Source organism: Ptiloglossa arizonensis, chromosome 8 (assembly GCF_051014685.1).
Source record: "Ptiloglossa arizonensis isolate GNS036 chromosome 8, iyPtiAriz1_principal, whole genome shotgun sequence".
NCBI classification, from domain to species: Eukaryota; Metazoa; Arthropoda; class Insecta; order Hymenoptera; family Colletidae; genus Ptiloglossa; species Ptiloglossa arizonensis.
The window spans coordinates 21,125,716-21,136,610 of record NC_135055.1 but is presented as its reverse complement, the minus strand read 5'-3'; the positions used below and the strand labels follow the sequence as shown (position 1 = coordinate 21,136,610).

The 10,895-nt window shown below is 48.0% G+C and overlaps 1 protein-coding gene across 1 annotated transcript in view; it reads right to left on the bottom strand.

Annotated features, from left to right (window-relative positions):
* The window catches only part of Dora (zinc finger SWIM domain-containing dorado), a gene marked incomplete at its 5' end in the record, with an annotated part of 127,236 nt that overhangs the window by 10,489 nt on the left and 105,852 nt on the right, over positions 1-10,895 (bottom strand). The window contains 14 exons of the mRNA XM_076319141.1: positions 38-251; positions 334-462; positions 570-1,062; positions 1,155-1,351; positions 1,425-1,581; positions 1,644-1,773; positions 1,967-2,153; positions 2,425-2,601; positions 2,904-3,494; positions 4,309-4,608; positions 5,513-5,764; positions 6,379-6,805; positions 8,244-8,554; positions 9,683-9,855. Of these exons, the coding sequence (XP_076175256.1) occupies positions 38-251; positions 334-462; positions 570-1,062; positions 1,155-1,351; positions 1,425-1,581; positions 1,644-1,773; positions 1,967-2,153; positions 2,425-2,601; positions 2,904-3,494; positions 4,309-4,608; positions 5,513-5,764; positions 6,379-6,805; positions 8,244-8,554; positions 9,683-9,855 (3,738 nt within the window). The remainder of the gene's footprint in view (positions 1-37; positions 252-333; positions 463-569; positions 1,063-1,154; positions 1,352-1,424; positions 1,582-1,643; positions 1,774-1,966; positions 2,154-2,424; positions 2,602-2,903; positions 3,495-4,308; positions 4,609-5,512; positions 5,765-6,378; positions 6,806-8,243; positions 8,555-9,682; positions 9,856-10,895) is intronic.

Here is a 10,895-nt window from a genome sequence, read left to right as displayed (position 1 = left end):
CTGCAAAGCGCGACAGCCAAGCGATAAATAACGCTACCCAAAGGTGCGAGTGTAGTTATAGTTGGATGTGCAGGATACGGTTGAGGAGGTGGTTGAGTACTGGTCACAACAACAGCTTGGGTCGGCCCAGGCACCATTTGTCCGTTCGTTATGTCCACCGGTGGTCCAGGCTCCAATAAAAGCACACCGTTCAGATCCAACTGCAGAGGATCGTGCGACAAGTCGTCTTGCTGCTCTCCGCCAGGAGTATGCTGCATCGTAAGACCAAAATTAACGTCCCGTGTAACAATTTCTCAAAAATGCTACTCTTTCGTCTATGAACGGTCCACTTACCCTAAGATACAACTCGTACCAATACTTGGCAACCTGGAAAAGCACTTCCGGATAAACGCCACCGCCTTTCGCTGTATTCTCCACCGTGATGCAAGCCTTTTCTAGCATCATTTCGCTTTGTTCCTTGCACTGCAATAAAAATAATCATTCGGTAGATTTGTAAACCGTTTTACTAGGAACACCTACGAGGTTGTCACCGGTCGAACAATCTAAACGAAAAGACATTTTCAGGTTACCTGCAAAATTGCCCTCTGCACCTCGTTCGGGTTGAGCGCGTGAGCATGCGGTAAACAAGAAAAAGCGAGTTCTGCAGCCGCTCGGACCATGTTCGGATCGCATCCTCTGGACGACTTGTCCGCTATGCTGACCGCTTCCGGTGGCGTAAGATGTCCCTCCCAGGTCTCGATAAGGAACCAAATCGCCGGCGCTCCGATTTCCATTGCCTGGCCGGTTATCCAAGAGACGTGGCTCGAATACGTGCGGCTTAGCCAGTTCGGAGTAACGCAATTGTGCAGTCCGAGCGCGTACAGACCGAGTTGAAACGCGCACATGTGAAGCGCACGGTGGGGCCCGTGATGATTCTGGCTGGTGGACGCTTGCGTGAACAACGACGTGGAACTGTTGCCACCGGCTTTCGCGAGAACCGTCTTCGCCAATTCGCACATAAAGTGTGCACCCGCTTCGGATGGTTGATTAGGAATAGACGGATATATTCTCTTACTTTTGTATCTGTAAACGCGAAGAACACAGGACTCTCAGAGAGGTAATTCTCGGACAGGTGACGTATACCGAGAGGTCGATCGCTACGAGAGAACGCGAACCTTGTTTCTTTAGTTCTAGTAGGCACAGGTTGTTGAACGATCTGCGGTTGCACCGTGAGCGCGCTCATACCAGTTTCTAGTTCCGCGCTGGTGCTACTGTGCGGTCTGCTGCTAGTGCCGACAATACTATCGCTGTTTCCAACGTCCGTTCCAGCCAGGGGAGAGGAGCACTCTTCGTCGTGAAGGTATCTTACCATCTGAAATGGAAACGAGTCGTTACCACCACCACCGTACCCGATCGTTTCGGGTAACACCGGGTACAATGTTCACCTCGCTCTTGGTCGGTGGATTCGACGTATAATAACTAGGTAGTATCGGCGACTTGATCAACTGGTGAACGTCCCGATCCAACAATTTATCCATAATTCTCGCCACTTTCGTTGGCTCGTCTTTGTAATGGACCAGCAATGTAATAGCCAAATCCCCCCTGAAACGATCACGATGTTAACTGCAGCATTAATATTAGAGACAACAATGTTGACGGTGTACCTCTGACGTCGCGTGCCTTCGCAAAGAAGCGGATGATCGGCTTCGCTCACGTTCGCTTTCAGCCCCAATGCGGCGACTGCCGCATCGAACCCAAGATCCTCGTCGACGTCTGTGGGCAGGTGTTTTGGTCCTGCGAATCATTCCACAATGTTTTACTCTCCGTCGCTACTGTTCGAGCGTTCACTATCTCTTGTCTGAATGAACGATCCTTCACCCTAGATTTCAGTCGCGAGCTACCGTTCCCTCGATTCTCAATTCTCCCCCATTGAAGTACGAAACGTAAAGACAAGAAGTAAGAAAATTACTGGCGAACGGAATCGTACTTGGCACGTTGAAGACGTCGAATATAAAACTGGACGTCATGATCGGTAGAAGCGCGTGGCCCCTGGAACGCAGAACACCGTCTCTCAATTGTTCGGCTCTCTGTCGGACCATAGCTATCTCGGCGGGACCTAACGGAATTTTTTTCAGAAGACCGACCAGTTCGCTCTCTTGGTAAGTCAATTTCACCTGGAACAACGGAAGGAAAGTGTTACCCAACGAGATGAGATACGCGCGCGTAGGTGGGTTCCGTAATTTCTGGCACCCGGTGTAGGAGTTCGCGATGCAGATGTCCACGTGGAGGTTTTGCTCGGATATGGGAGCCGATCGTCCTGAACGACTCCTCTGACGGTAATCGAACAACGCGAGATTGTTCTCGTTGTTCTTGGCTCCGAAACTCCCGAAACGGGCACCGCAAATTACAGGTACACCTCGTGTACTCCGATAAAGTCCCTTTTACCTCCAACGGTTTGGTATTGGCCGGTGGCCTGGCCATTTTCAGACCGAACAAACCGACTCTGAACGCCAGATTGTAATACTCCGGATTCTCCGCGAGGACCGTGCAGAGAAAGCAGCACTTGGCCAATGTAGCCGACGCAAGGCACGTTAGCTGATGAGACGCCGGGTTTACGTGTTGCTGAAACAACGTCATCGTATTCGTTACGCGTTCAAAATGCAACCGTGTCGTTTCATTGGTGATCTCGATCCGACTACGGTGTCTCTTAACCCATTCGGTATTCGAATACTCCGCGAACTCTGGACAATTTACTTTACGTTTACCGATAAGCGGCAGTATTCCCAGCTGCATATGCAACTGACCCATCGGAGACCGACAACCGGTCGGTCCGAGTAGCAACTCGTGCTTGTCCAAGTGGTGCACCATCAAATCCGTACCGAATGGGTTAAAAGAGATGTCGATTGTTCGCAAAGGGAATATACCTTCTTCTTCTTCCCTTTCACGTGCATCGGTGGCTCGTCGATCATGAGATTCGGTGGATTGGCCAACAGTTCCTCTCCGAGTTGCACACCCAGTATGCACGCCTCCTTCGTGTGACCGTGAGCGTAGAGACCTTCCGCCCTGGCGAATAATATGTCCCAAGGATCCTCGGTCTTGGTCAGGTTGCCGAGTATCGTGCTGGCGTTCGGTGTGCTGGCCGCTTGCGAATGATTCTTAAAGTCCTTGCCAGAGGCACCGTTGCTACCCGCGACTGCCTTCGGATCGTAATAATAAACGTGATACTCGTCGCCGGATCGGCTGTCGCTGCTGGACGACGAACTCTCGTCCTTGGACGGTCTCCTCGAAGGATCCTTCTCCATATCGGACTCCTGCTCGCTCTTCGAACCCGTCCCCTTCGGCAACACTGTACGCGATTTCTCTCGGTAGTCGAGATTCGTCCTGCTGCACTTCGTGTCGCAGGCAGCTTTGTTATTACTACTATCACTACTATCACTATGTATCTCGGACGAGGCGTTTGAGCGGTGCTTGTCCGAATTTTGAGCGTTCGAGGATGACTCGCTGCCGCCACCCTCCTGAAACGCGTAAACCCCGTTTACATTTAACGCGAGAAATCGCACCCGGTGGTTCATCGACGATTTCAAGGGGTCGTCTAACTCCCTCACTGACGAGGCAGCACCAGGGCCACTTGACCCCGGAGACGTCGATGTTTCTCGTCTAGTATCCGATATCGTAGGAAGAAAGATCAAAGTGACGAAGAGGAGTACACAGGACATGCGAAGATCGACCGGTATTTGCGTTCATAAGATTAACGAACATTCGTGGTAGACTTCTTGCACTTTCTCTCAAAAATCGTCTACGCTTCTCCTGTACCAGCACTCGACAGATCGTTAAAAAATTAAAAGAATATCGAAGCGAAAGCGTAGAAACGAAATTGTCGAGTAAGGTCAGGGTACCTAGATACTTGGTAATCGACAAACGCGAATGAACTCGTTATCGATGTAAAGCATTCACCGATAAATCGTCCAAGTACCACTTTCCAAGATCGATCTTTCTTCCTCTCGTCAACGGTGAGCAATTTGTCGGAAAGAAACGAAGAACCAAGGTGGGAAAAAATGTGACCTTCTTCCCCCTCGGGAGGTGTGCGTGCATCGGTCGACGTCACAGAAGCAAGAGGTGGATATCTCTAGCATCGACTGGTTCACTTTCTTCGTCACTCGTTCCGCTCGGTACAAGTGACTTCTTCGGCAAATGGTAAGGTAGTTACCGCAAGTAGCTAATCTGCGATCAGTCCTGGATTCCTTCCGCGTGGCATCGAGCGATGCACACACTATACCTATAACCTTGCTCCGAACTGGTTAAGTGGCAAGAGGCTTGACCGTGACGAACCTGTGAATCCGTGTCCCCGCAATTATTTAGTTGAGCGTAACCTCGTCTAACGAGGACTACTTGAGGCTCGGGTATATCGGGCATGTCGGTCTCGTTCTCGCAGAAACCCTCGGAACTGACGCTGCTTCTGTTCCCGTCACCGCCTCCGCTACGCGAACACAGACCCGGGAACTCCCGTGAATTCAATCGTCTACGGTCCGTGTAACTGAACTCTACGAGACCCAGACTCAACGGCCGTCTCCCGTGATGGTGAGAAGAGACCGGCGGCTGACAATTCAGCACCGCCGCGCTCGAGTTCACCTGGAGGAACCCAAGAAACGAATTCTTACACACACGGGTTTCACACGGTGCCACGGTTTCGTCCGCTACCGAGGATTCTGGGGAGAAGTGTGGCGAAAGAAGTGGGGAAATGTTGTACGTAAACGCGACGAAGCACGGTACGTAAAAGTGGAGAAGTGTGGTTTATAAACGTGGAGAAGTGTGGTGTATACACGTGGATAAGTGTGGGATGTAGAAGTGGGGAATTGTGATGTATAAACGTGAAGAAGCGAGGTATGTAAATGTGGAGAAGTGTGGCATATAAACGTGGAGAAGTGCGGTGTATAAATGGGGAAAAGTGTGGTGTGTAAAAGTGGAGAAGTGTGGTGTATACACGTGGAGAAGTGTGGTACGTAAACGTGAACAAGTGTGGTGTATAAACAAGAAGAAGTGTGTTGTATAAAAGTGGAGAAGTGTGGTATATAAACATAGTAAAATATGTACGACCCTGAGAAGAGATCTGTCGGGACAAAGTAACATTATTTCGTTGCAAAGATGTACGAATAAAGTAGAATTTTTTCCAAGGTCATTCTTTGTACGAGCTTTTCAAGGTCGATGTATTTTTTCTTTTTTTTAATCCTGAAGACTCTAGAGAAAAATGTAACAAAGTATTTGCGACTCTACGACGAAATCCATGGAGTGAAAATTGCAGTACATCGAGTGGAAGACGTAACGGTGAGACAGGATGTTTTCCAAGGTCATTTCGTAACCAGATTTCGAGGTCCTCTGTCTTCCACCGTGGAGAAATACATAACCGATAAACCACAAAAAAGGTGTGCAAGATTTTTTCCAAAGAAATAACGAAAGTCCTTATCGCCGGCAACGAACACGTTCGGAAATAATGTTGATAAATCCTCCATTGCCGCGGGCAAATTGAAACACTGACCTGATTCACCTCGGTCCTGGTATCTCCGACATGCCGGAAACAGGTGAACGGACAATGATACATGGGATTGCTTCCGGCGGTGTACGTGATACCCGGCAAGGTATACTCCTCCCAATCAAGATAGCACGCCTCGAGTGCCGATTTGAAGCCGGTGAAAAGGGCCAGATCGTTCTTCAATGAATCCTTGTGACCGCCACCGTTGTTCCTGTTGTGTGAATTGTGCGTCACCGAGCTGCCTCGACTTTTCGTCACCTTGAAACAAAACCGGCCGACGTCAGTAGTGGCTCCCCTTGCAACGGTACCTTTACACTTTCATCGATCATCGAAGAGCTAAGATTCTCGAGCTAAGTCTAAAGCTAAGATTCACTCGATAGAATATCAAAGTACAGTTAATGTAGTTAAATGATCCCCAAAGATCTAGCTACGTAAACAAGTAACTATACACCGTCGTCCTCGTCGTTACATTTCCTTTTTTAAAATCTACAAAATTCCAATAAACTCTTCGCCCGCTTGGAAACATTCCCGTTGCTATCCTACCGTACCCTCAATCCCGAAAAGAAGATATCTCTCGCGAGAAGAGTGTACAGCTATTTACTCCAGCGCACGATCCTTCGTCGAGTGAACAGTGTTCAATAGGTCGGTTTCGATTTTCCTTTCGGCGTCGTCTCGCAACGTCTAACCTCCTCCGATACCTGGCTCGAGTGTCCCGATTTACAACGATCCTCGCGTCAGTATTCTCCGTGTTGCCACCTATCGCGTCCCGGTTTCGGTCAACGATCCCGAATTCGCGATCGTGGATACCACGGAGCCAAGGTATCGATCTATTCCACGGTGTCTCTCGACGTTGGAGCTAGCTCTCCGCTTACCTTATCTATGATCTTCATGTGCCAAGTGATAAACTGATTGTGCAGCATCTCACGCTCGGCCGGCGAGAGGCCGGGATTCAAAGCGGCCAGTCGCCAAAGGACGACGATCTCGTCGCAGAGGGACGAACAAGCGTGCTGCGAGGCGTGCACGTTGCTGTTCATGTTGTGCTTGCCGCCGTAACCGGTGCCATTCAGCAACGCCACTTTGGTATTGAACCACCAGACGAGTATCTGCTCGCAGGCCATGCACTCCTCCGTGATGATCTCCAGCAACGGTATGGCGTTACGATCGGTCCTTTTGAACATCTCGCGCACGATCGACAACAGATTCCACATACCCTCCGGCTCCCGTCCCCGCAACGGTCGCAGCAACGAGGACCATTCGGCGGCCGCAGGAGGCGCGGTGGTGCTCAGGCAATTAACGTCGCTGCAATTAACAGGTGGAACGTGAACACACCCGCGAAATGATTCGACGATGTCGCCTATTGTCGATACCTGGCTCGAGGAATCGATCGATGATCTCTACCCTCGTATAGGTCTACTACCTTATCCAGAGAAACGGGGGATGGGTAATTTTAGGTTTGGAAATACCTTTTCTTGCGTTCTCTTTAAAATTCGAACGGTAGGTTATACGCGGTACAATTTGAAGGTTGCTTCTGTCATTGACCGAATATAGAACGAGGGGACGGTTGAGTAATTTTAAACGTAGAAGAAATTTTTTTGATTTTGAAAAATCATTTTTTTCTTTTTTTTAATGGAATCTTGCATTATCTTGGGAGTGCAATGAAATTGGGATACCAGATCGATGGAACCAGGGGTTCGATTTATCGTATCAGCGTGGAAGACACTATCCCCCGGAAGAAGGGCAAATTGGGAAAATTGACGATATTGTAGGATTTGTTACCCTCTCTGTTCTCTAACACTTGGCTCGTCGAGACGAAGTTCGATCGAATCGTAAAAGGAACATTTACCCAAGGACACCACCGTTTGTCTTAATTGCGCTTATTGGATATCACAGTGAAACCTCCGCGACCGCGGTTTCACGTATCCGAAAATTTCCACCGATCGTAAGAAATTCGCGAAACGAAAGAAAGATTCGTTTGTCTCGAAAACGGAAGCTCGAAATTCCCGAGCGTTGCTTCATTATTCGTACAGTGCCTCTGTAATCGCCCAACGCGAAAGAAACTTTTAATATCTAATTTTAGTATTCGAATAATCATTATCATTTCCCTTCTGTATTTTCTCTGTTCGCTACTATCAGCCATTTTCGCGAATACGGCAGTTTCACCGTGAGATCAAGTAAAATACTCTATATAGAAACGAAGATAGTCCAAGATCGCGCTTCATCGGTGCAACTTTACGCTCGCGAAGCGGACGAGGTCACGTGGGTGGCTACAATTTCTCTGAACATCGAGGAGGTGTTACGAGTGTGCGAGATTGTTTTTATCAAACGTATCGCGAACGAGGATATAAAATGTTGCTTGGAAGATTGACCTCTCGTAAGGTTAGGTACAAATTAAATTCAGGGTAGGGTATACGTGAAGCTGATTGGAAGTTAGCTATAAACTAGGTTATAAATTTACGTTGGTAACAGCGTTGGGGGATACGTAAGGCTAATTGTAATCTAGGTATATATTAGCTCGTGGATTTGAGTTAGCAATAGTATATAGGGTATGCGAGGTTAAACGAGTGACACGGATTGGTTGTCCGGGGATCTCAAGGAGTTACCACGTGCACGTGTGCGACCAGCAATGTTGATCCACGTATTAAGAAACGATTGTAGTAAATGGTAAATGAACAGTCGATTCATAGTAAATGAACAGAGTCTATTTATACTCTTATTCCCAAACGGTGGAGACAATCACCTGAAGACTATCGGTGCCGGGACGCAGAACTTGATCAGGATCTTCTTGATGTTGTCGTGGAGGGTTTTCTCGTCTAGGTACCAAGAGGTTTGGTCGTGAGCCGAGGCACCCGCCGTGGGATCCGGAGCACCGCAGTAGCTGTTGATGGTGCTCGGTTGCACCGACAACAACTCGTCCAGGAGGCGCTGGGCAGTCGGTAGAATCTGCTGCGGCAACTCGCTGATGAGGTACTGCGCGAACTTCTGCAGTTGCTCCCGATGCAAACGTGACAGGGATTCGCTAACTGGAGCTCTCAGGCACACCGTGGTCGGCTTGAATACAAAACAACGCTCCCATCAGAGGAGTTACCGGGGCCTCAACCCCTGGCGACCACGCCAATTAAATCGGCCGCTCCGACCCCCACCCCCACTCCCACTCCACGGTACCCGATAGACGCTACGCGGGAATTTCCTCCCGTCTCGCTCTTTGAGGTCGCAGCACTCGAAACGGAAGGCGTCGATTCGATTAGATTAATCGATTAAGACGGTTATGCTTAATCGAGACGATTATACAGCGATGGACAACGTTTTATTACAGGGGCGATTCAACGGCGAAACTCGTGTCTCTTTGTTGACTTTGCGAGACGTTTCGTTCTACCGGGTGTACGTTTCGAAGATGATGGAATACTTTAGGAAGAACCGAAGGTATTGCGAATAGTCTTAGTGCCAAGGGGGATGTAATACGGTGTAAATATATATTTTTTTTTTTTTTAAGAATATTTTGTGGTAGGAAGTTTGCGATATTCTTTACGGGCGGTTTAATTAATCGTACTGGTAGAATTTTTATACGGGTAATTTTTATACGGGTAATTTTTATACGGGTAATTTTTATACGGGTAATTTTTATACGGGTAATTATCATACGAGTAATTTTTACACGAGTAATTTTCATACGAGTAATTTTCATACAAGTAATTTTTACACGAGTAATTTGCATGCGAGTAATTTTTACACGGATAATTTTTATACGAGTAATTTACATACGAGTAATTCTTACACGAGTAATTTTTATCCAAGTAATTTGCATACGAGTAATTTTTACACGAGTAATTTTTATACAAGTAATTTGCATACGATTAATTTCTATACGTGTAATTTTATACGAGTAATTTTTACACGAGTAATTTTTACACGAGTAATTTTCATACGAGTAACAATTAAAAAACTTTGTCCGTCTTTTCCGCGTAAGATAATTCTCAGCCACGAATGATGTCCATCACCGATACTCAGGGCGACACGAGAGCCAAACCTTTGCACATTTGAGAGTATCCGAATTGTCGATCGTGAACCGATCGCAAAACAGACGAGCTTTCGAGCTCGAATGTTCTTTAAAAAAAAAAATAAATAAATAAAAAGAAAATAAATCCGACGCGACACCGCGCAGAGATTTACTTTACTCACCATGTGTATCCTGTGGAGGCACACCGCGACCACGTGGGCGCACCAATAGGCCTTCGAGGAGCAAGTGCAGTTGCACGACGTGATCTTCCGTCGATCGAACGTCACAGCGACGTTGAACTGCGATTTTTCATTCATCATTACCTGCGAGTTCACGCTGGCGCTTAGATGGAATCCTATCAGGAGCAAACAAGACAAACAATTTCTTTTATTACACGAGCTGGCCCATCGAAGCGACCGTAATCGGGTAATCGTTCGAAATAAATATTTCTCGAGACTCGAAGAACGTTTCTCTCGTTACCTATACGTTCTCGAATTATTTCAAATGTATCGTGGAACCGTATCGCGCGTTGAATACAATCGTATCGATCGCGCGAGTACACTTAACAGCGGTTGCGGTATTCCGCAACACGGTGCATTTGATCTTTCTTCGTCGAATTTTCCCCACGTGTTCTTCGTTTGTACCTTGGCTGGTAAATTTTTTTTATCAACGGTATCCTCCGGTTAACAATCGCGCAGTTAAATACAATTGTACTAATCGCGCGAGTACACTTACCAACGGTTGCAGTATTCCGCAAACTCGACGCGTTTAATCCCTGTTTGTTCTTCTTCTGTTCGGTATTTCAATTCTGTGTACACGTACCGTGTTTGCTTGTACCGTGGATTTTGTATCGAGGGTACTTCGGTTGGCGAGAAAATAATAAAATATAGTAACTCCTGACAACGAAATCGCTCCGCTCCGCTTTACTCCGCTTTGTTCCGCTCTGCTTTGCTCCGCTTCGCTTTATTCCGCTTTGCTCCGCTTCGCTTTATTCCGCTTTGCTTCGCTTTGCTCCGCTTCACTCCGCTTCGCTTTGCTCCGCTTTGCTCCGCTTCGCTTTACTCCGCTTTGCTTCGCTTTGCTCCGCTTCACTCCGCTTCGCTTTACTCCGCTTTGCTTCGCTTTGCTCCGCTCTGCTCCGCTCCGCTTTGCTCCGATTTGCTCCGATTTGCTCCGCTTTGCTCCGCTCCGCTTTGCTCCGATTTCCTCCGCTCCGCTTTGCTCCGATTTCCTCCGCTCCGCTTTGCTCCGCTCCGCTTTACTCCGCTTTGCTTCGCTTTGCTCCGCTTTGCTCCGCTTTGCTTCGCTTTGCTTCGCTTTGCTCCGCTCCGCTTCACTCCGCTTCGCTTTGCTCCGCTCCGCTTCACTCCGCTTCGCTTTGCTCCGCTCCGCTTT